Genomic DNA, 25,249 nt, shown 5'->3' with positions numbered 1-25,249 from the left:
TTGCTTTGCAGTACAAGTTTTATTTTTGTTTTGTTTTGACCTAGAAGCTTTGGGTTTTGATTAGGATGTTCCTGGGAGTTTTCATTTTGCAGTTTCTTTCCAAAGGTGATTAGTAGATTGATTCTTTCTATTTTCACTTTGTCCTTTGGTTCTAAGAGATGTAGGCAGTTTTCATTCATGATTTTTTTTTTTTTTTGAAAAATGATATTAGACTCTTTTTGGTCATGGAATTCAGGTAGTGCAATGATTCTTAGATTATTTCTCCTTAATCTATTTTCTAGGTCATTTGGTTTTGACATGATATACCTTACATTTTCTTTTTTTAATTTTTTTATTATTTAAGTTTGTCTTAATATTTCTTGTCTTCTTGTGGAGTCACTTGATCTTTCTAATTTTCAAGGCATTTATTAGTTAGGTAAGGTTTTGTATATTGTGTGCTATATTGTTTCCTTTCAAAGTCTCTCTTCTGTAACTCTCATTTCCTTTCTGATTCTTTCCTTTATTACTTTCATTTAGTTTGTAGTATCATTTTTAAACCCTTGCATTTCTTCTTGTAATTGATCTTGTAGTCAAGCTGAGCTTTTCTTTGGGGATTTGTTTGTAGGTGTTTTGGTCTGCTATCTTGGCTGGTCCTCCTGTAAAAGCCTTTTTCACAAAGTTTTGCTGAGAGAAAAAGAGAGACAAAGATGTGGGCATGGTAGGATCCTAGCGAGGGATTTTTTAAAAACAGTGGAGACTTAGGAGGATTTCTAAATAATATGGAATGGAGCAGTAAATAGAGAAAATTTGAAGATTAAAGAGAGAGGGAAAGGATGATGGTAATGGCAATCTGCTGAAATCAACATGAAGGGATAAAATCAAGAGTTCAAGTAGAGGGGTTTCCCTTGGCAAATCCAAGGTCCATCCTATCCTCAGACACTAGAGCAAAGGATATAGTGGAGGTCAATGTCAGAGAGATGTGAGATGACAAGGAAAGAAGGGGCAGCTGTCCTCAAAAGGTTCCATTTTTTTTCAGTGAAGTATAAGGCAAGGTCCTTAGCTGAGGTGATATGGGAGGAGAGACCAGAAGGTTTGGAGCAACCAATGTGGTGAATGGGATAGGGAACTGGTTGGGGAGAATTGAGTAGGTTAAGTAGTATTACTTTGATGTAGTGGGGTCCAATTGAGACTAGATAGTATAAATCTATCTTGGATACAGTCAGCATGGTGTCATTATTTCCTTCCATTCGATTCATAAGTACAAAAGTAGCAGGGAAGAAAGGTAGATGATAGAAATAATTCAGGGCTTGAGTTTGGCAAGATACTATTGGTGATGGGACAAGGGAACAAGTGTTTCTAAAGTAGAGAATAGTGTAGAGTTGAACTGATTCACCAAAAGATTGAGATTAGGAAGGGAGGAGAATGTAACCAGAGCAAGGATGATAGGCTGGAACAATACGGAAAAATGGAGGCATTCATATTCACAGAGAAGAGTAAACTTAGGAAGAGTAAGGCATAGATATGGAAAGATAAAAGATGCTCAGATATAGGAAATTCAGAGTTCTTTTTTTTTTTAAAGGCAATTGGGGTTAAGTGACTTGCCCAGGGTCACACAGCTAGTAAGTGTCAAGTGTCTGAGGCCAGATTTTAACTCAGGTCCTCCTGACTCCAGGGCTGGTGCTCTGTCCACTGCACACCTAGCTGCCCCCAAATTCAGAGTTCTTAAGCATGGAAGTGGAACTCTTGTGGGTGGTGGCAAGATCAAGGTTATGACCTTCTCTGGGTATAGCTGAAGTAGAGAGGAGGAGCAGGTCTTGGAAACTGAATATTCCAGAGTGGCTACATTGTAGGCTAGGCTAAATTTTTTTTTTTGCTCATAAAAGGCAAAGAAGCTGTCTCCAAGACTTTACTGATCCAGAATGTTAAGGCTTAAGCCTTTAATACTTATGGGCCTGAGGCCAGTTGCCCTTCAGACTTGTAGGATGTCCCACTGCCATACCAGTAATCACACCTTGCTGACCAGAAGTATTTCTATGTGGATAGGAGGGGGCCTAGGGACTGCATCTATCTGAACCACTGCTATGTTCTCGCTGAGTATCCTTTCCATGTTATGGCTAAGAAACTTTTTTTTTTTTTAAACAGTGAGATAGTCTATGAATGTCATTATATTCCAATCTTGAACCTGAACTACAATCCTGTCCCAAATCAGTCCTGACCTACAATAAGTATACAGTTGAACAGGTAAAGACTGCAAAGAAAGTGCCATGTAGTAAGGGGAAAAACCCACTGAATTTAGAGCCTAATCATGGCTATGCCACCTTTGTAACCTTGGGCCAAGTCACTTAACCTCTCTGGGCCTCAGTTTCCTCATCTGTAAATTGAAAGGACTGCATCCAATGATTTGTATGGTCCCTTCTAGTTCTAAAAGCTGTGGGCTCATGAAAGCAAAGTCAGAGTTGTGATATTGGATCAGAAGAAGCAGGGATGGCAGGCCTAGAGGTTGCAGTGGGGAAAAAGAATGGTTTAAGGAAGATTGAAGCAGGAGTGTTGGAAGGATAGGAGAATATAATCAGAGATATTTCAGAGTTAAAGAGTGAAGGCAGTAAGTTTTGAGTGATAGCACCTAAGGTAGAGCTTTAGATCAGGGGTTCTCTTATGTGCCATGTACCCCTTTTGTAACCTGGTGAAACCTATGTTTCATGTTTTAAAATGCATAAAATATATAGGATTACAAAGAAGACCAAAAAAAAAAGATGCATTTTTTTCTCATACAGGTTCACGGACCCCTTGAAATCTGTCTAACTCTGTTAAGAACCTTTGCCTTAGATGAAGATGGTAAATACAGAGAGGACATGTTCATTGATTTGAAGTGGAGATAGAGGAGGTCATGGAAGTTAAGAAGACTGATGAAGTACAAGACCTTAGTACAAAAGTACATTGGTACAAATCCTGAAGTCTCAAAGTATGAAGACAAAGGTTGGGATGCAGACAGTGGTATGCTGGAGCCACCTTGGACAGCTCTGATTAACGGCTCTTACTGAATTTTCAGTGTGAGCATTTGCACCTCAGAATTTGGTTCAGTTCAGTCATTTTTCAGTTGTGTACAACTCTTTATGACTCCATTTGAGGTTTCCTAGGCAAAGATACTAGAATGGTTTGCCATTTCCTCTTCCAGCTCATTTTATAGATGAGGGACCTAGGCAAACAGGATTAAGTGATTTACCTGAGGTTATACTGCTAGTAAGTGTCTGAAGCTGAATTTGAACTCAGGTCCACCTGACTCCAGGCCTGACAGTCCGGCTTGATGCTCTATTCACTGCACCACCTACCTGCCCCTCAGAAAGCAGTAAATGTTACAAATTGGGGCTTGAGTCACTGTTTGTTGTCTAGATAAGAAAATGATGAAGAAAGTGTTAGTAATGCAGATTAAACTTAAAAGTATGTCATGTGTACACCCTTCTTTCGTCCCCCTTCCCCTTCCCACCAAAAGTTCATTGTTAAATATTTTATAAGCACACTCCTGATTGCAGAGGGTTATTTCAGGCCAAGTACTGAACTCCTTAAAAAACAGGAGTGATCAGAAAGCTAGAGCATAGCAACAAGATTTAGACAGGGTGATCTTGATAGATCAATTGAATCTCAGGAGAGGTTGATGAATGATAGAGGCAAAGGGAAGGTCTGGAAATGTCAATAAGTGGCAAAGATTTTGAAGGTGGGGTAGGAGCTGACCTAGAGAGATAGGAGAGTACAAGGAGAGGTATTAGGGAAGAGGGATTTTTTTGCCTCCACAAGGTAGCAATTCTAAAGTACAAGATTAGAGAGGAAGTGAGACTTTTGCCCAACATGGGATGATGGCCACTGGTGGTGATGGAGCTGCATTGATTTCACAGAGGGTAATGGTGGGTTGTACATAATGATGGTGGGCAGACGGTGAAGGCCACCAGAAGGGTTATGTGGGCAAGAAGACCTCTAGTCCCTAAGCTGAACTATCCTAACCCTAGTCATGTGATGATCAGAGAGTCTGTGCTGTCTCCTTTCTCTTTAGCTGTGTAAAACCTCAACCTACCGGGGTCTCAGTTTCTTCTTCAGTTAAATGAGCATACAATTTGTACCAATTACTTCACAAGGCTATTGTGAGAAAAATGTAAACGTTAAAGCCCCATCTAAACATGAACATGATTATTTCTGAAAATTTCTGCAAAATAAGGCATTTTCTGAGTATGTAAATATCAAAAGACAAGGATAAAGAAGTAGATGGGGGTTGTTCATGAAATCAGAAAGATCTGACATGTGACCATACACAAATCACTTCCCAGTGCCCCAAACCATTCTCTAAGTTTCAAGGCAGTTGCGGATAAGCATCAGTAGAGGGAGTTTCCACACTGGGAATTTCCTTACTGTAAAGAAATCATAGATCTGATTTTTAAAAAACTAAAGAACAATTCTTGAAAATTGTGTGCGTGTGCATGTGCATATTCTATGTCCTCAATTTGAGGAGACCAAGGGAATTTTGAGTTATTTTGGCATTTTTGATCAACAAGCTTATCATTTCAATCCTTGCTCTTACCCTGCTACACTCTCATCCAATCATGTATTTGGGCTTGTTGATTTTCTTTTCACAATGTCTCTTCTCTCTGGCCTGTCCTCTTCTCTCCTGTCACATCATCCCTTCCCCAGTTTAGCCAATCATTGCAATAGTCTCCTAATTGGGCTCCCTGCTTCTAGCTCCCCCTTTTATCCTTCACACAGCTGCCAAATTGATATCCCTAAAACAGAGATCTGACCAAATCACTTCCTAACTTTTCTCTGGTCAGGCTGGCTTGTTGTTAGCTCCTCCCCTCATAGGATACCCCTTCTCTGCCTCTGTGACTTCACGCAGGCTATCTGTCCTTTGTGTTTTCTGTGAACTTTTCCCCCATCTCCACCTCTTAGAAGCCCTAATTTCCCTTAAAGCATACCTCAGATGCTATCTTATATTATGTATATATTGTGTATTTTCTTATTTTTTTAAAATAAAATTTTTACTTTTATATCATCAAAATTTCTCCCAGTATTCTTTTCCTTCCCTCCCCCCCCCCCACCCCTGTCAGAGGAAGGCATCTCATATAATGATATTAAAAAGGAAAAGAGAAAAAAATTCACTAAAACTGATCATTGAACAAAATCACCAAAAGAGTCTGAAAACACATGCAAGGAACCACAGCTGTGGACTTTTCACTTCTACAAAGGAGTGGGGTTGGGGTAGGGGTTTGGGCGTCTTCACATATCCCTTCTTTGGAGCCAGGCTTATTCTTTGTAATTTCACAATACTCACTTTTGGTTGTTTTGTGTTTTTTCTTTCATTTCCATTATATTCATTGTGTGTTTGTATACTTTATTCTGCTTTGTGTATTTACATGTAATTATATACGTACGTGTGTATTTGTGTATATATATGTATATTCAATGGACTCTGAGGGAGACAGGAGGCAGTATGTTCCAGGCAAGTCAGACCACCACATTGACCACCGTCTCCCCTGAGACCTGATGGAGACAGCGCAGGACCCTGAGTCCAAGAGCCAAGCTTGGGAAAAGCAGTTCCACTCTAATCATCAAATCTGCTTCTGGCCCTACAGCTATCATTGAGGGAAGAAATTATCGTGAAGAAGGGGCCCCAACTTCCTCATCACCACCAGCAACAACTGCTGACCACCAACCACCAACAGGTGAACAGACACAGGAGCCCAGGGAGTGGCAGCACTACCCAGACTACAAAGCCTGCTTCCAACCCAGCCCTCACAGTCACCATCTGGGGAATCCACAAATTGCCAACCTACTTCCACACCCTGGACAGGTAAGAGTTAAATCAGTAGGGCACCCTGAGAGAGATGAGTAGCACAGACCCGACAGGTCAAACCTCCACCACCATCTGGACCATCACTACCCTGAGAAAGCCCAATGAAGACAGCTTAGTACCCTGAGCTCAGTACCAGGAGCCTTGGGAGTAGCTGTTCCCAGCCCAGGGCAGTTAGGCATCATCCTGAGAAACAACTTCTGTGGAGATGCAGCCCAGCCACTGCTCCTGCAGATACTACAACAGCTACTGAAGACTTAGAAAATAAAGTTCTTGTCACCGAAGTCCTTGTCACTATGAAATGGTTCAACATTAGAGAATGGCATGCTTTTGTCAGTGGAAATAATATTAAAGAAGAAGGGTTACTAATCTGCTTTGCTGATGTACCCTAAGAACTATGGAACCTTTTCATCTGACTTAGCAGCTGAGAAAAGTGAAAAGTTCCATGTGCCATCCCACCATTAAAATGGAAGATCTTTGAGAACAACGACTGTCTTACTTTTCTATCCCATTTCCTAGTTCTTAGCACAATGCTCTGTACATAATAAACATCTAATAAATGATTCATCCACTCATTCATTTATATCTTCATTTATTCATCCATCCATCCATCCATCCATCCATCCATCCATCCATTCATTCATATCTCAGTAAGATGTAGGTTTCTTAAGAGTGGGGACTGCTTCATTTTTTTTTAAACAAGTTTTTATTGATGTTTTGGCTTTTTACATTACCATGATTTCCTACAACAAATAGTATTCTTAAAGACCTAAAAAGAAAAAGAGGAAAAAATCAGCGTAACTAACCAATGATCAAAGAAGTTTGAAAATATGTGCAGAGTACACTGGTGGATCTCCCATCTCTGTGAAGAGGTAGGATGGGGGCTTCTTTTCATGTCTCTTCTTTCAAACCATGCTTGTTCTTCACAATTACTATTTTTGTTTTTGTACTCTGAGTGCTTAGCACAAGGCCGTGCACATAGTAAGGCTGATTAATATTTGTTGAACCTTTGCTGAAGCTTAATGAATATTTGTTGCATACTTGCCCATAAACCATTTAGTCATCTAAACAGGCTTTTTCCTCCCAGAAGACCCCACGATGACCTACCTGGTGTCCAGGAAAGCCACAGAGATGTCAAAAAATTTTTATCTTGGGTAGCAGAAGAAAATTAAGCATAAGAATTTGGAAAAGATCAAATCTCTGCTAACATTTCAATTATTTTTGTTGTTGTTCTTGTTTGCTTTTTTGTGAGGCAATCAGAATTAAGTGACTTGCCCAGGGTCACACAGCTCGTAAGTGACTCTAGGGTTGGTGCTCTATCCACTTCGCCACTCACCTGCCCCCAACATTTCAATTCTTAAAGCTTCATAGCTTTCAGCTTCTGGTTATCTAGACATGTGCTAAGATGAGTCACGTACAGTGTAGGGCGATGGATAGATTACTGGACTTAAATTCAGGAGGACTCAGGTTCCGATTCTACCCCATACACATAGTAGCTATGTCATTTTGAGGCATCACTGAACTCTCTGAACCTATTACCTTACCTGAAAAAAGTGGGGATAATAGCATCTGCTTCAGAGGTTGTAAGGTTCAAATGAAATAATACATAGATCTCAAATGAGACAATAAAGTGCTTTGCAAACGTTAAAGTGCTATATAAATGGGAATTACTATCTGGATGGCTTCTGGAGAAAAGAAGAATATGGAGAAAGCTCTCTCCACAGGTGAGCGAAAGGATGCAGGAGGGGCCAATTGAAGTTTAACACTGGAGACTCAATTACTGGCAAACTAGAAAAACTGCAGGTCAGTGACAGCTACCTTTAGTTTGGAATACATACATTGGTATCATTGATATAGACAAAAACACCCAAATGTTTGGGTAGCAAGGCATTGCAGTGGAGAGTGCTGGGCTTGGAGTCAGGAGGACTTGAGTTCAAACCCAGCCTCAGACACTTAATAGCTGTGTGACCCTGGGCAAGTCACTTAACCTCTGCCTCAGTTTCCTCATCTGTAAAATGGGGATAATAATAGCACCTACCTCCCAGGGTGGTTGTGAGGATCAAATGAGATAATAATTGTAGTGTTTAGCACAGTGCCTGGCACTAGTAAGTGCTATGTAAACAGTAGCTATGATGATGATGATGATGATGATGATGACGATGTCAAAAAAGCCATCTCTATGATTACCTTCCTGCACAAGGATGGTATCAATGAATGATACAAGGAAAAATTACAGCGAGCTCATTATCTTCTCTACTGGTATTACAAAGAATAATCTTTCTCCAAATACAAACACAAAAGGGGAAAATACTGTTAGCAGTTTCATATACTTAAAGATTTAGGGTTTCACTGAGGTGGGTCCTTTCTCCACTTGTGTAGATAGCAACCTCTTTGTGACTTGCATGTTTTAGAGCTGACCACAAATACATTATCCTGTGGTTAATCTGGTGAGCCTCTGCAAATAAGCTATGCTGGTCCACATCAGACAATAGTCATAATATAGTCTACACCTATTTTTCAGGTCAGTCCTGGAAACCTTGATAAAAGCATCTGCCATATTTTATACTGTCTGAGAGTATCCATGGTACAACGAGACATTGGAGAAAGGCTGGAAATTCCCAGGATGATGTGTAGTCATGCTGAAGTTGGACATTAAATTTCCCCATATTGTATATGGGAAAGTCCCACCTTCAACTGCAATGTGGTTCTACAGTAAATTCCCAGAAGACTAGGAAATATTCCCAGGAGGACCTATTAGTTAGGGGATCCATAACCATCTGTAATTGTGGGCAGAATGCACTCAATAATCTTAGAAATATTCCATTAGAAGGTTGTTAGGAAAAAAAATCTGAATCTTCCAGCTAAACCCTGTAAAGGGTGCCACCATCCTTTCAGGTTCTCAACCTTCTCTTCGACTCCTTATTCAATTGAAACTGTTCTCTTCAAAGTTACCAATGATCTCTTAATTGCCAAATCTGACTTTTTCTCCTCTATTTTCATTTCTTTATACCTTTCTGTATTTAACACTACTGACCACCTTCTTTTCCTGGATAGCTACTCTTTCTCAGGAGTACGGACACTATGGTCTCCTCCTACCTGTCTGACAACTCTTCCTTAGTCACCTTTACTGGGTCATCATCCATATCATGCCTCCTGCTGGTGGAATGGAAGGCTCTGTCCTGCACCCTCTTTTCTTCTCTCTGTTCACACTCATCTGCTGACTTCATCAGCTTCCATGGATTTAATCGTTATCTTCTCTATGCAGATGACTCTCTCCCGATGTGGGAATATATTGGGTATGCTTGTAAGCATTTCACTCATTATGTCCAGAACAGAACTTATTACCTTTCTCCACAAAACCCATCCTTTTCCAGAACTTTTCTATTTTTGTTGAGGACACCACCACCCTTAACCCAGGATCTTCACCCTGGTGCTATCTTTGATTCATCACTTTCCCTCACCTGTTCTGCCTCCCTCATCAATATCCAATTAGTTGTCAAATCTTATCATTTTGATCTCTCCAACACCTCTCACATCTGTCCCCCTTCCAACTCCCACAAAATCACCACTGTTACTGTCCAGTGCCTCCGGAGTCTGGGGGATGGGAACTCAAATCCTGCTTCAGACACTTATCAGATGTGCATAACCCTATCTGTAAAATAAAGGGGCTGGATTTATTGACCACTAAGGTTCCTCCTGGCTCTGCGGGTCTACCTGCCTCACATCCCCACCTCACTCCATCTTATTCTCCACACAGCCGGCAGTAGGTGAAGTTCAACATGTGTCACTTTTCTAATCAAACTTTAGCGGCTTCCTATTGGTTTTAAGGTCAAATGTTATGTCATCTTTATCTTATTCTTTTAAAGTGTTTCTTGTGTAAATTTCATAGGGTATACAATTATTACTACAATAACACATATGCAATTTGTAAGTGACTAGACATCTGTTGGGGGTGTGCATCAGTATTTTTTACTGACAATGCATTATCAAAAAAATTTTCAAGATCTCTTGTCTAGATAAAAAAACCTTAAGGCTCAGACTCTGTAGGATTATATTAACATTTGTTTAAAGCCCCAAAGTGCTTCTTGAATCTCCCGATTCCTCTTATGACCCAAAATGGACCTCTGCTTCTTATTTAACTATTTTTCATAGTGTCATAATCCAAGAATTGAAGACAAGTCCTTAAGTCCCCACTTTCCATGATCTCAGGGCATGAAAAATCGGCAAATGGAGGAGAAAATTCTCTATTTATTTACAATTCTTTCACTTTATCCACAATTTCCCATACAAACATAAAAACTAAAAAAATAAAACCACCACTTGGGAACACAAGTGTCTTTCTTTAATTAGTCCAGCTGAGGAAGGACCACAAGCCCCCTCCCTTTGGATAGGGACCCCCTGAGATGCCCATACCACAGGAAGGGGGAGGAAAGCGCTATGAAGAATGCCTGAGAAACAGCTCCAGATGAGGGAGACAACACATTACCGGAGTGGTTGGAGTTTATTGGCAATGAAGACTATGGGAGTCATCTGCTGCGGACACTGCTTGGTTTTCTAAGAAGACTGCTGTTCTCTATTAACCACCCCCATAAACTGTTCTGAGGGATGAGGCTGAGATGGGGTGGGAGGTGTGTGACACTTAGCCCTTTCTGAGAGTAAGAGTCAGAAAATCCAGGGCACACACCACACCTCCCTTTCCCCTTGGCACTGACCAGTCACAGTTTCCATTCTGAATAAAATGCTGAATTAACATTAAAAAGGGAAAAAAAATCTCCAGACACAAAGGGAAGGGGAGGGACTAAAAACCATGGATCTGTTTTCCTCCTCTGCTTATGACACTGTCTGTGAGAGGGTACTGAAGTTTAAGGAGTTCTACCTCCCTCCCATGAATGGGAGAGGAACATGGGGAGCAGAGCAGAAAGTACAGGGAGAACCAGGTAAAGAAGGAAGAGGAGGATTAAGGGAAGCTGTGAGAAACAAATGCATGTTCAGGGGCTGGTGCTACAGGAAGTATAACCTACTACCCCATAATCACTCTGGCTCTGAACAGCTCTTCCTCAAAAGCCATTCCCACCAGAGGGCCTGTAAAACCAAACCTGGAGTTCAGCATTATGTTAGGAAAGGAGCTTTCTAACCTCAAATGTGCTAGTGTGTAGGCAAAATTCTTTACCTTCCAAATCTGGCAGATAGAATACCTACTGCATTGGACCGAGATTGGCTTCAAACATGGGTGCACATTATAAATATAAAATCATATCTGCTACAAAGAGGACATATATTGTACATCTTTACCCATATACATAAGAACACAATATACACATAATGCCTAGGAGTGTCACGATGGAGAAAGGGTTTGAAGAGGCAAAAAGTCCCTTTCCCTCCCACCTCCATCCTTTTTAAAGGGTTGCTTGTATACCTGTTCACTTGGGTCATTCACAGCTGGTTATGGTGGGGCTAGTCTAGACATAAACGGACACCTTGCCCTGAGGGTGTGCACACATGCCAATACAGACATGCACGCAAACGCGGACACACACACACACACACACACTGAGATGTACACACACAGAAAGACACACATGCACACATGTGGGTGAATAAAGGGAAAATAAATGTTCCCAGCCCTTAAATGCACTGCATTTCCCAGATACTCTCAGGAAAGCTCTATGCCTCAACGCAACTATCATCTGATAAAAATGGTCCTAGAAAGCTGTCCATCATTGGGCACTGGCCAAAGGGAGTGGAGTTGGTGAGAGAATGACGGAGATCAGGTGTCTTAACAACATAAGGCATTTTTACCTGTGGTCAGATCAAGCTGTGTCTGGACAGCAATGGACTCAGCCAGAGGAGGGTGACAAGAGACAACCAGGCAAAGCAGGGGCGCAATCAGGCATATATCCTGAGCCTTCACCTTGTTTTGTCAGTTCCTCTCTTAGCAGGAGACAATCCTGCGCTCTCCTTTCCACCCTCCCCTAGAAGTGAGCCCACCTACACAGCAAGGAATACTGATATCCGAGAGACACACATCCAGAGACATGGAGTGGTGCACAGGCACACAAAAAGTGAAGACTTAGGTTGATGTGAGCTTTTTACAGTAGGAGTGGTTCCTGGCTTGGGGTCCAAGGGCTCAAACAATTGCCACAGTGATTAGATTGCCATCAGTGATGGGGGAAGTCCAGGTCTCTGCATGGAGGCAGCACCTATCGTCGGTAGTGATTGGGAGCATCAGCAAACATGTATTTCAGTCTGTATGCTTCTGCCAGGAGAAGGCCAATCTCTTCATTGCCCCAATGAATTGTAGGTAGGTTTTGCAACAACATAAGGAGACCCTGAAATATAAGAAAGTTTTATTATATAAGGATGCCAAACAACACGGCCAAATGTCCCACTGTTAAGGACCAAGACACAGATTTGTTCTCTCTCCTGCTTGGAACATCCCAAATGACATCAAAGTTCCCTCTCCACATCTTCTACTTCCTTTGAATCATGGCCCAAAGTACAACTTAATTCACTTAAATTAACTACTACATGAATGGTGCTATGCTACTTGATGGGGAAGAGAGGAAATTAATGTCCTTCAATCGATGAACATTTATTTTTTTTTTAGTTTATTTATTTATTTTTTAAATATGAGGCAATTGGGGTTAAGTGACTTGCCCAGAATCACACAGCTAGTGTTATGTATCTGAAGCTGGATTTGAACTTAGGTCCTTCTGATTCCAAGGCTGGAGTTCTATCCATTGCTCCACCAAGCTGCCCCAATGAACATTTATTAAATGTCTACTATATGCCAGACAGGGGTAATAGGTGGCACAGCAGAAAGAACGCCAGACCTGGAGTCGGGAAGATCTGAGTTCAAAATTGGCCTTGGATATTTATCAGTTGTTTGACCCTAGACAAGTCACTTCACCCTGTTTGCTCCAGTTTCCTCATCTGTAAAAATGAGCTGGAGAAGGAAATGATAAACCACTCCAGTATCTTTGCCAAGAAAACCCCAAAGGGGGTCACTAAGAGTCAGATACGACTGAGCAACAGTAACAAACGTGCCAGGCACTGTGCTAATTGCTGGGGATACAAAGACAAAAGTGAAACAGTCCCTGTTCTCGAGAAGTTTACAATCTACTGAAGGTGAAAACCACACATATATATAAGCATAACAAAATAGGGACAAGGTAGATTTTTTTTTTCTTCTTTGCAGGGGTAGGGGAGGGGACTAGTAGCTGAGGGGATCAGAAATCTTCTTCACATAGAAGTTGGCACATGGTCTGAGTTTTAAAGGAAACTAGGGATTCTAAGAGGTGAAAGTAAGCAAGGAGTGGGAGATAAGAATGGGGGACAAAGAGTGAAGGGGGACGGGGATGGAGATGGAGTATCATATATGAGGCACAGAGAAGCTAGTCTGACTGGACCATAAAATGTGTGAAGGGGAATAATGTGTAATAAAGTTGGGGAGGTAAGTTAGGGGTAGATTGTGAAGAGTTTTGAATGCCAAAGAGATGAGCTTATATTTGATCCTAAAGCTATAAGGGAACCATGGGATTTTAGGAAGTAGGAGAGTGACATGGTCAGACTTGTGCTTTAGGAAACTCACCCCTCCTTTAGTAATCTGCATTTTTCTTAGAAACTCATGTGTTATTTTATATTATAAACATTTGCGTATATGTCATGTCTTCCACAAAAGCGGGGCTTCTTAACCTTGGGTTGATGGATAGATTTCAGGGGTTGGGGTTTCAAGTTTTTGATGCATTTAAGAATGTTATTTTGAGGAGTCTGTAGGTTTCACCAGACTGCTAAAGGGATCCATGGCAGAAAAAAAGGTTAAGCATCCTTGCATTAGACTGTAAACTCCCTGAAGGCAGAGACCAACATCTTGCATCGTCCCTGAGATACAGCCACAGCAAGAACTTAGTAAATGCTTGAATTTAATGAAGCACCCTTCCTACTTTCTGTCCTGTCTCTCCCTACCTTTTTTTCTCTTCCCTTAATAACTGATATTTACATAGTGCTTTAAAGTTTACAAACCATTCCACACACACCATTTCATTTTTATATTCACAACAACCCTGTGAAGTATGTTGTAAAAATATTATTCATCTTATTTTATAGATGAAAGAAGTGAGACTCAAAAGGGCTAAGTGATCCACTCCCCTGTGCGACTCCACTTACTTAAAAAATGGCAGCAGAGCTGGGCTATGCATTGTGGCTTGTTCATGCTGGTTACCTGACTCTAAAGAACACTAGAAGTCAGATGATCTGGGATCTGAGTCTCACCCTGCCCTTCTTCTGCTGTAAGAACCTAGATATGATACTGAATACCTCAAACCTTGGTTGAATCATTTTTTTTTTTAAATGGAGACGCTACAAGTTGTCCTCCCTGGAAGCAACAAGGGGGATAGATATCAAAGTGCTTTAAAAAGACAGCTTAGGGGCAGCTAGGTGGTACAGTGGATAGAGCTCCTGCCTTGGAGTCAGGAGGACCTGAGTTCAAATCTGGCCTCAGACACTTGACACTTACTAGCTATGTGACCCTGGGCAAGTCACTGAACACTGATTGCCTAGCCAAAAAGCAAAAAAATAAAAAATAAAAAATAAAAAAAATAAAAAAAAATAGACAGTTTAAAGTATTGTAATTACTATTCATTCCCAAATTCTAATGAGTATTGGTTTCCTACCACATTATTCATTGAAAGAGAAAATATAACTTTAGTTTTAAAAAATAACCAAGATAAGAAGAAGAAGGAAAAGAAAGTTTCTCCTGCACAATAAATCATCTCCATGCAAAGAACTCTCATTTCTATTTTTGTTCCAGTCTAGGTAAGCTTTACTCACAAGGGACCATCACTCAGAAACTGACAAGGTCACCTGCCTGCTCAGAAATCTCCCGAAGCTTTTTATTGCTTCTAATATAAATTCCTCAGGCTGGTGTTTAAAGCCCTACACAACCTGGCTCCTATCTACCTTTCCAGGCATATTTTATATCACTCTCTTTCATACATTTGTCCTAGGTAAACTAGACTATTAGCTGTTCCTGGACTTGGATTCTCTCTTCTGTTCTGTAGTTTAAAAAAAAAAATGGATATTACTCAAAGGCATTATGCAAAAGTTCTATCTCTTAAGGCATGTTTAAATCCTTGTTAGAAATATTGGCTGTTGAATGTGGAGAGGTCAAACATTTCAAAGACTATTCAAGCCCACAATGAAACTGCATCAGTCAGACTGAAGGTTAAAAAATGAAAAAACAATACCAAAGACTAACAAAGGGTCAATGAAAAATAGCCCAATTAATCCTTAGATAACTAACAAAGACAAGTGGTCTTGCTAGAGACCTGGCAGCTGAAGGGGTTATTATTATTGATTCTTTTACAGGTCAGCTCAGACTTCCTGAAGGAAGAACAGTGAGAAGACCAATAAACAAATGAACAAAGAGTGGTTAACTACTGCTATGAAGAAAAAAACACTTGTTATGAGCAAGACAACATAATTATTGGAGTACTGAAGGCTATAAAAGGGTAGTTTTTACTGATAAAGCTCACCTTTTCATTTAAGGTCATACTGAAACCTTTTCAGAAGAAGTGTAAATGAGCTTGTAAACTTTGAGAATCTTCACCAGATTGTAAAACACCCACCCTAAAAAAATGTTTTAGGGATCTTTTTACTTCCAGAAGGGCTGGCAGTCTTATCCCCACTAAAGGGGAACCTGTTTACTTCAGTTTCCTCATTTATAAAAATGAGCTGGAGAAGGAAATGATAAACCACTCTAGCATCCTTGCCAAGAAAATCTCAAATGGGGATATGAAGAGTCATATACGACTGAAACGACTGAGCAACAACCACAAATGTGCCAGGCACTGTGCTAATTGCTGGGGATACAAAAGGCAAAAGTGAAACAGTCCTTGAGAAGCTTACAATCTACTTTGGGTGAAAAACACACACATAAAAGCATATTGCAAAATAGATTCAAGGTACATTTTGTTTCTTCTTTGCAGGGGTGGGGGAGGGGACTAGTGACAGAGGGGATCAGAAATCTTCCATTACATAGAAGCTGGGGCATGGCCTGAGGTAAGCTCTGATAAACACACTGATATACTGAGAAGAATTGTTTCAGAATTACAGAAATTTCCAAATGGAGATGGAATACTTGATATTGGGAAATGTTAACTTGACATTGCACCATGCCACATTTCACATGAGTTTAAGAAATTTATCCAAAAGTGGAGATAAACATGCTTTAATGGTTTGGGTTAAAGGAGCAGAGATGTTCTCCTTCCTCATCTCCACCTACTGGCTTCTCTAAGTCCCAACCAAAATTCCATCTTCTAAAGGAAACCTGTCCCAACCTCTCTTAATTCTAGTGCCTTCCCTCTGTCAATTATTTCCTATTTATCCTATAGATAGCTAGCTTTGTATATATTTGTTTAGATGCTGTTTCTCCCATTTAGATCGTAAGCTCCTTGAAGGCAGGGGCTGTTTTTTGCCTCTTTTTGTATCTCCAGCGCTTAGCACAGTGCCTGGTACACAGGAGGCACTAAATAAATGTTTGCTGGTTGCTGGATTATCAAAGGGGTTTATTATAGAATAAACTGTGTTTGAAGTCGGTGGAAGAAATGAGGCAGTTTCAAGACCCAAAGTGAGAAGAAACAGAAGGTTGGAGTGGCTTAGGCCATACAGAGTAAAAGAAAGTTAATCTGAAAGTGTTCTTGATTACACTCAGGAATATAAAAATGTAGCTGAAAATTAGAATGTTAACAGTAGAAGACTAAAATGCCACACAACCAAGTTACCCCAAAAGTTCACAAAGACAAACCCTTTTTGAAATAATTTCCCTCTCCCAATATAATGTCGAATTTATTTAATTATTTATTTGTTTATTTATTTATTTATTTTTAATGAGGCAATCGGGGTTAAGTGACTTGCCCAAGGTCACACAGCTGGTATGTGTCAAGTGTTTGGTCTGAGGCCACATTTGAACTCAGGTCCTCCTGACTTCAGGGCTGGTGCTTGTAATGCTGAATTTAACCGTGCTAGTGGTAGACTAGGCCTGCACAACAACATACAGCCTGTTTTACAACCTCTACGTTTTTTGTGGGCCACCTGCAATCTGTTGTCAGGATGTATGTTGTGCAGGCCTGTGATAGACACATGGATACTACCTAGACCAAGTCCTGTCCACAATTCAATAATCTACTATTTCCTTTCTTTGCAAATCCTAAATTAGCTAGTTCCGAAAAGAAGTTACTCTTTCTTGATTGTACCAATATGTATATGGATATTGAAGTAAGTAGGGTATACTTACTACTGCTTGAATTAATTTTGCAGCTTCTGGGATATCATTTAAAATGTCAAATTAAGTTGGGGGTAGAATTGTAAAAAAAAATTCTATTACCACAATTTTATTAAATGTCAGAATTTCAACACATTCTTTCTTTCGTTCAATACACTACCTAACAACCACTGTTTATGCTGTTCTTGTCCACCCACTTCTAGCCTTCCCATAGTGTTCCCTGGCAGCATCTGAGGAGCTATCACACGGAGGGAGGGCTGGGTTTGATCTGCTTGGGCAGAACTAGATTAAGTAATGGGAAGTTACAGGGCAGCTGACTAGCTCAACAAAATTAAAAACTTACTGCAATTAGAGCTGTCCAAAAGTGGAATAGGTGGTACCTTGGGAATTAGTGAGTTGCCGATCTCTGGAAATCTCAAGTTGAGACTAAATGACAGCACTTGTCAGAGATGCTAGTTCCCTGAATTCCTGGGGGAAGGAGGGATTCTTCTTCAGATACTGCTGAATTACATGGTCTCTCTGAGAGTCCTTCCAATTCTAAGACTCTCATTGGGTAACCTCTTACCTTCCACCAAGTCTCTGAGATATCACATTGCATATTAGAGATTCTATCATAAATTCTAAGCAATCCACTTCACATTAATATTGAAGCTTCTATAAATTTATGGTTTGGTCATTTTCCACAATTGACTAGTTACTTGATTAACTGGATGGATAACTATGTTATCCCATTTTCCTCAAAAATCTCACCAAATTCCCTCTAAGCTATCCTAGTGGGACCAATATCAATCTGAGATTTGCCAGAGCTATTAACTTGCCTCAAATTTTAGTTGGAAACTTTAGCCATTTTTTTGTGGGGGGGAGGGGGCCAGGACTTTTCGTACCAGAAACTTGGTTTAAGTGGAATCTAACATTCCCCCACAAGTTCCATCTATTTCTCAAAATCTTCAGATTTCTGATACATCTAAAACCTTACTTTTTGGCACATAGAGAATGTGGAGTCCCAGACATCAGTCTAGCAATCTGAACATCAGCTTCTGGGATCTCCCCACTGTTGTCACTATGTGATCCTCCTTTCGGCCCTTCACATCCCATCTGTTGAGGTGTTTTTCTCCAAGGTTACAAGACATGAACGATCAGGATGGATGTGGAAAGAGCATGAGAATGAGGTTGCTCGTTCATGGAGGAGGACCCTGCAAGTTTATCTCCCAGCTTTGCTACTGACTACCTGTGTGACTGAGGATAAGGCATAACCTCCCTGGGCCTCAAGTCTTTTTTTTTTTTTTTTTCATTTTCAACATTTACTTCCACCAGATTTTGAGTTCCACATTTTCACCCCATCTCGCCCCTTCCCCTACTCCAAGATGGCATGCATTCTGAATACCCCTTCCCCTAGTCTGCTTTCCCTGCTATCTCTCCACCCCCTTCCCCTTCTATTTTCCTGTAGGGCAGGATAGATTTCTGTACACCATTTCCTGTATTTCTTATTTCCCAGTTGCATGTGAAAACATTTTTTTTTAAACATGGGTTTTTAAAACTTTGGGTTCCAAATTTTCTCCCTTCCTCCCTCCCCACCCACCCTCATTGAAAAGGCAAGCAACTCAATATAGGCTATACATATGCAGTTATGCAAAACATTTCCATAGTAGCCATGCTGTGAAAAACTAACTCTATTTCCCTTAATCCTATCCTGCCCCCCCATTTATTCTATTCTTTCTTTTGACTCTGACCCTCCTCAGAAGTACTTGCTTCTGATTACCCCCTTTCCCAATCTGCCCTCCTCTCTATCATCCCCCTACTCTCTTGTCCCCTTCCCCTCCTATTTTCCTGTAGGGTAAGACAGATTTCCATACCCAATTGAGTATGTATGTTATTCTCTCCTTAAGTCAAATCCTATGAGAATAAGATTCACTCATTCCCTCTCACCTTCCCGTTTCCCCTCCACTGTAAGAGCCTTTTCTTTTCTGTTTTTTTTTGTGACATAATTTACCCTGTTCTACCTTTCCCTTTCTCCTTCTTCTAGTATAATCCTCTCTCACCCCTTAATTTTATTCTCCAGATATGACCCCTTCATCTTCAACTTACCCTGTGCCCTCTATCTATCTATCCATCTATATATATATATATATATATATATATATATATACACACACACATATAATTTTTCCCCTCTAACTACTCTAATACTGACAAAGGTCTCATGAGTTGCAAATATCATCTTTCCATGCAGGAATGTAAACAGTTCAACCTTAATAAGTCTCTTATGGTTTCTCTTTCCTGTTTACCTCTTCATGTTCCACTTGAGTCTTGTATTGGAAAGTCAAATTTTCTATTCAGCTCTGGTCTTTTCATCAAGAATGCTTGAAAGGACTCTATTTCACTGAATGACTACTTTTTCCCCTGAAGAATTATACTCAGTTTTGCTGGGTAGGTGATTCTTGGTTGTAATCCTATCTCCTTTGCCCTCCAGAATATCATACTCCATGCCCTCTGGTCCCTTAATGTAGAAGCTGCTAAATCTTGTGTTATCTTGATTGTCTTTCCACAATACTTGAATTATTTCTTTTTGGCTGCTTGTAATATTTTCTCCTTGACCTGGGAACTCTGGAATTTGGCTACAATATTCCTAGGAGTTTTCCTTTGGGGATCTCTTTCAAGAGGAGATAGGTGGATTCTTTCAATTTCTATTTTGCCCTCTGGTTCTAAAATATCAAGGCAGTTTTCCTTGATCATTTCTTGAAAGATAATGTCTAGGCTCTTTTTTTGATCATGGCTTTCAGATAGTCCAATAATTTTTAAATTCTCTCTCCTGGATCTATTTTCCAGGTCAGTTGTTTTTCCAATGAGATATTTCACATTGTTTTCCAATTTTTCATTCTTTTGGATTTGTTTTACAGTGTCTTGATTTCCCATAAAGTCACTAGCTTACAATTGCTCTATTCTAATTTTTAAGGAAGTATTTTCTTCAGTAAGCTTTTGGACTTCCTTTTCCATTTGGTCAATTTTGCTTTTTAGGGCATTCTTCTCCTCATTGGCTTTTTGGACCTCTTTTGCCATTTGGGTTAGGCTATTTTTTAAGGTGTTATTTTCTTCAGTATTTTTTGGGTCTCCTTTAGCAAGCTGTTGACTTGTTTTTCATGATTTTCTTGCATCACTGTCATTTCTCTTCCCAGTTTTTCCTCTACTTCTCTTACTTGCTTCTCAAAATCCCTTTTGAGCTCTTCCAAGGCCTGGGACTGATTCATATTTTTCTTAGAGGCTTTGGATGTAGAAGCTTTGACTTTGTTTTCTTCTTCTGGTTGTATGTTTTGATCTTCTTTGTCACCAAAGTAAGATAACATAGTCTGACTCTTTTTGCGCTGCTTGCTCATGATCCCAACCAATTACTTGAGTTTTAAACTCTTTGTTAAGGTAAGAGTCTGTTTCCAATGCGGAGAATGTACTGTTCCAAGCTTTGGGGGTTTGTACAGCTGTTTTCAGAGATACTTCTATGGACCTGAAAAGTGTCAGTTCTTCCAAGGTGCTATGATAAGGGGCGAGGTGTTTCCTCTCCATCACCACAACAAGCTCCACCATGCCAGCGGTCCTCCTCGCCAGAGCTCCTCCTCACCCCAGGACCGCCCCTCAGAACTGTGACCCAGATCCAAGCACAGGCAAAGCAAGAGATTCCTACCTCAGCCCTGGCAAAGAGATCCCTGCAATCCCCCTCTGATCAGCCACTTCATTCCCCCTCAGTCTGTGGGCCAGAAGCTCAGGAGGCAGCCGCTGCCCACACTTGGGACTTGAGGCTGAGACCTAGCTCCTTCTCTCACCGCAGACACAGACTTTTCCCACTGACCTTCTAAGTTGTCTTTGGCATTTGTGGGTTGAGAAGTCTGGAAACCGCCACAGCTGCCCGCTATTCAGTCCTCTGAGGCCTGCTCCAGGGTCTCTGCAGCCTGTGCGCCCATGCCAAACTGTGCTCTTCTCCCAGCCCAGCACGATATACCTTTCCCATCAGCCATCAAGGTTGTCTTGGGCTGGAAATTTGTTTTACTCTGTTTTTTTGTGGGTTCTGCTGCTTTAGAATTTGTTTAGACCCATTTTTGGTAGGTATTTGGAGGGGTTTGGGGGAGAGCTCTAGCAAGTCACTGCTTTCCCTCCGCCATCTTGGCTCCGCCCCTCGGCCTCAAGTCTTCACATGTAAAATGAGGGGATGGGAGTATTTTGTCTCCTTCACCTTCACACTACTAGTCCAAAGCAGAGTCCAAGCAAACATAAAGCACTCAGATGCCAACTGGCAAGCAAAATAAGCAACTGGGAAGTCTGCGGAAAAAAATCAGAGAGCCAGCATAGGAAGGGAAAAATAGGAGAACCATATACTCATTCTAAACTTTATCTGGCTTTTTAAAGATTCTATTTTTTGGAAAGTTTTCTTGATGCCTCCTGCTTTTCCATCATAGTCCTTTGGCAGTATGCCCATGCCACCCTCAATGAACAGTCCACTGCAACACAGGAAGAAGCTCAGCAAAACAGACCAACAGCCTCTTCATGGAATACCACATGTCCTACCCTCCATCCTCCCACCTCTTTGAAAAGAACCAAGTATTGCCATCGTCTGTTCTCTGGAACCAGCACTGGTTATTACAGTTAATGAGAGGTCAGGTGGCCGCCTTTCAGAACTGTTTTCATTTACTTATTGGATTCATGGCAAATATTGTGTTCTGGCTTTAATTTCATTGTTATCAGTTGATAAGGTCTTCCCAAGCTTTTCTGAATTCCTCATATTCACTGTTTCTTTACTGTCTAATAAAATCACATTGCATTCATATACTACAATGTTTCCAGCCATTTCCCATTTGATTGGCATTCACTTAAATTCCATTTTTTTTTTTATATCATCACAAGGGTGACTGGAATATTTTGGCATAGAAGGATACTTCACAAGAGTTTCCCAAAAGTAAATCTTCATCATTTCATAGGATTCAGAGTTGGAAGGGCTCTCCAGGATTACTTTAGTCCAACGTCCTCAATATAAAGATGAAGAAGGGAGAGTGACATGCCCAGAGTCATACAGGGTATTATGCAGCAGAGCTGGGATTCATACTCAGGTCTTCTGATTCCAAATCTGGTAACGTTTTCCATACACTGTCCATTTTCCATTCTTGGTTATCACTTCCCTCAAAGTGGTCACCTGATAGCCATGTGGCTAAAAGCTGTTCTACCTTGCTGTCAGACCAAAACAATATCAGGAAACCTGTGTATTTTTCTAAGAATCATCTATCATCACTACAGATGATCTGGAAAGCACTTCATCATATTTGAAATGGGTCTGTGAGCCTGGTTCAGAAGGATAAAATTAGATGACATTCTCAATATCAGGTTCCATTTGAAAGCATACTTTTGGTAGGAGGCCATCCCAGAATACTCCTCATTTGTTCTAACACCTACCACATAACACTCAGTGGCAGTAGCTGTGAGCAGTCTTGGCAGCATGTCCAGAACAGACTAGGAATCACTTGAATGTGTTTTCTCTTTCCTGGATCCTTTATTTGGGGTAGGTCTGGTACTGGCTTTCCCTTTCTCTTCTGCATGGGGGTCCTTGCTCCAGCTTCATGACACCGGCATCAAGGCTAGCACCACCCAGTGAAACGGAAATGCTGCCTTGAAAACACTTGCTTTATTAGTCAGTACCTGACTGGTCTGGTGTCAGAGGCCACAGATGCTTTTTGCTTTGTGTTCCCTCTGTTCTTAGGCCTCCCTTAGCAGCATGGACCTACACATCCCTTAAGTTCTGCTTCATTCTCATAATGATTTACAAATCTCCTTTTGGTAGGACTGCTTAGGTTCCCATAGCCTTCATAATCCTCATGTAGCAAGCACAAAGGTCCTTTCTTTTCTGTTGCTTGGTCCTATCTGACACTGACCACTGGGCAATGGGCAGTCTCCTTTTTTTATTCCCCTTTAGCCTATGCTTCAGGCCTTTTCACCCGGGGACATCCCACTTCGCTCGTGGCCTTCTCACCTCGGAATATTCCTCCTTCTCCCCTGCGAGAGTTCCTCATGATGTCTATTTCGGGGAGAGCCCAGGCCAGCCAACCTTCTGGTTGTGCTTCTGACTTTCAGCATTTCAACACCCACCCCCCATCCCATCCCTGCCCCTCTCCCCTCCCTTTTAGCTCCTGTGTATTGTATTTCCTCAGTAGAATGTAAGCTCCTTGAGAACAGGGACTGTTTCTTTTTGCTTGTATTTGTATCCCCAGGGCTTAGCACAGAGCCAGGCACACATTAAGTGCCTAATAAGCTTGTTGCCATTTTTGCCTTATTATCCTTCTCCTAGGAGGTCAAATGTTGCTCCTAACTAAAAAGGATCTGGGCCTTGTTAAGTAACCCACCTAATAACAAGGATTCTCACACTTGGTTTCAAAAGTCAGGCAGTCAGCCAGCATTTATTAATCACCTATTATGTGCCAGGCACTGTGCTAAGCCCTGGGGATACAGAGAAAAGAGCTGGCTTCCGTGGGTCCATACAAAGATCTGTGCTTTCACTAGGGAGGATGTTCTTTCAGGGACAGGCTGGAAGCCCCTTGATACAGCAGCAGCAGTCATCTTGGTGTTTGGACAACAACACGTAATCCACCCCGGGGGGCCACACCTGACCAGAGCCGGCACTGCCGGCACAGCCCTAAGGGGTCACCTCCAAACCAGGATGAGGCACCAGACAAGGACTTTTGTAGAGGCCTTATGTGTATACGTATTTAAAACAGCCTCCATGCGTCTCCTGGATCTGTTCACATATGCAGGCAGGGTCTGGAGGCAGACATCTCCACCTGTTCTGAGGTGGTACTGAGTGCTCTAGATGGGACCCACGGATGACAGGTTTCTGCTTCCCTTAGCTTATCTCTCTCCAATCTGCCAGGCTGCCCTGTTGTCTTCCTCAACAGGAGCATTTAGCTAGCTCCCTTATTAGCTTAAGCAGAGTACAGTATAATCTTAGCTGATATTTATTTAGCATTTATATATTTATACATCTAAGTTTTACAAAGTGTTTTATATACAGCATCATTTGAGCCCCATAATAGCCCTCTGAGGGAGGGCTAAGTACCATTTTATAAATGAGGAAACAGAGGCCCAGAGAAACTAAGTGATTCGCTCAGGATCACACAGCTACTAAGTATCAGAGATAGTACTTAAACCTAGGTCTTCCTGACTCCAAGTCCAGCACACTGCTGCCCTGAACAACCTTGGAATCTATCTGCTGGCGTAGGTATGGCCTCCTCCAGCAGCATCACATCATGCTCAAAGCCATAGCAGCTAAAAAGGAATCACACAAATCTCTACAACATACCAGCTGTGTGTGGGATCAAATTATAAGTACTAAGTAATAAACTAGTTTTCTTGTCTTTGCTACAAGCTCACAGATGTGGTGCTGCTACTCTAACACTAAACATCTAAGCCCAAGGTAGGCTTCTGTCTACTTACCTGAAAATCCTCCTCATCCAAGATTTCCTTCCGCCACTTAATCAAGAAGGCAGCACACACATAGAGATGGAAATGAGAAAATCCTTCTGGTTCAGACTGGAAAGGACAAAACTAGAGTTAGCATCCCAAACTCAGATGAAGACGCCAGGTCCCACACTTCCCTAGATTAAAATACATTAACTCAGAAGCCATATAATAACCTTTGACATCTAGGTAGCCTGAATATTACTTTAAGAAAAAGTTTTACTAGTTCCTTTTAATGTTGCACCACAGACACGTCTCAATATTTGCCCTCACTGATCCCCTCCCCCACCATGAACTGTCCCTTTATCACAAAGAAAAGCAGCAAAACCAAACATACTGACACAGAACCCACATCTGACAACTCAATGAGAGGAGGGAGGTGTTTCTGCTAAAAATTATTCATTCCAAATACTGTACTCAGTCTGTAGCAGACTTAGATGGATATAAATGAGCAGGTAGCTCAAATCTGCTACTTAACAAAAACATTCAATTTAACATTAATTAACTGCCTATACGATGTTCTCAGGCACCATGTTCGGTGCTGGGGAGACAGTTAAGATAAAAAAAAAAATCCTTGAACTCATGGAGTTTATAATCTAATAGTGGGATGAGATATTTAATCATGATACAAAGTATCACATAAGCACAAAACAAAACAAGGTATTACAAAG

General features: G+C 41.1%; 1 protein-coding gene across 1 annotated transcript in view; it reads right to left on the bottom strand.

The window, feature by feature from the left end:
- Nucleotides 1-10,040: 10,040 nt before the first annotated feature.
- Nucleotides 10,041-25,249, bottom strand: part of TBC1D22B (TBC1 domain family member 22B) — a 116,423-nt gene continuing 101,214 nt past the window's right edge. Inside the window, exons 12-13 of the mRNA XM_027876580.1 lie at nt 24,555-24,650; nt 10,041-12,141 (exon numbers count right to left, since the gene is read on the bottom strand). Coding sequence (XP_027732381.1) covers nt 12,013-12,141; nt 24,555-24,650 — 225 coding nt within the window. The 3' untranslated portion in view covers nt 10,041-12,012. The remainder of the gene's footprint in view (nt 12,142-24,554; nt 24,651-25,249) is intronic.

The sequence above is a fragment of the Vombatus ursinus genome, unplaced genomic scaffold (assembly GCF_900497805.2).
Source record: "Vombatus ursinus unplaced genomic scaffold, bare-nosed wombat genome assembly UNPS02014811.1, whole genome shotgun sequence".
Taxonomy (NCBI): Eukaryota; Metazoa; Chordata; class Mammalia; order Diprotodontia; family Vombatidae; genus Vombatus; species Vombatus ursinus.
The sequence above is the reverse complement of the archived record's forward strand: the minus strand, read 5'-3'. Positions and strand labels throughout refer to the sequence as shown.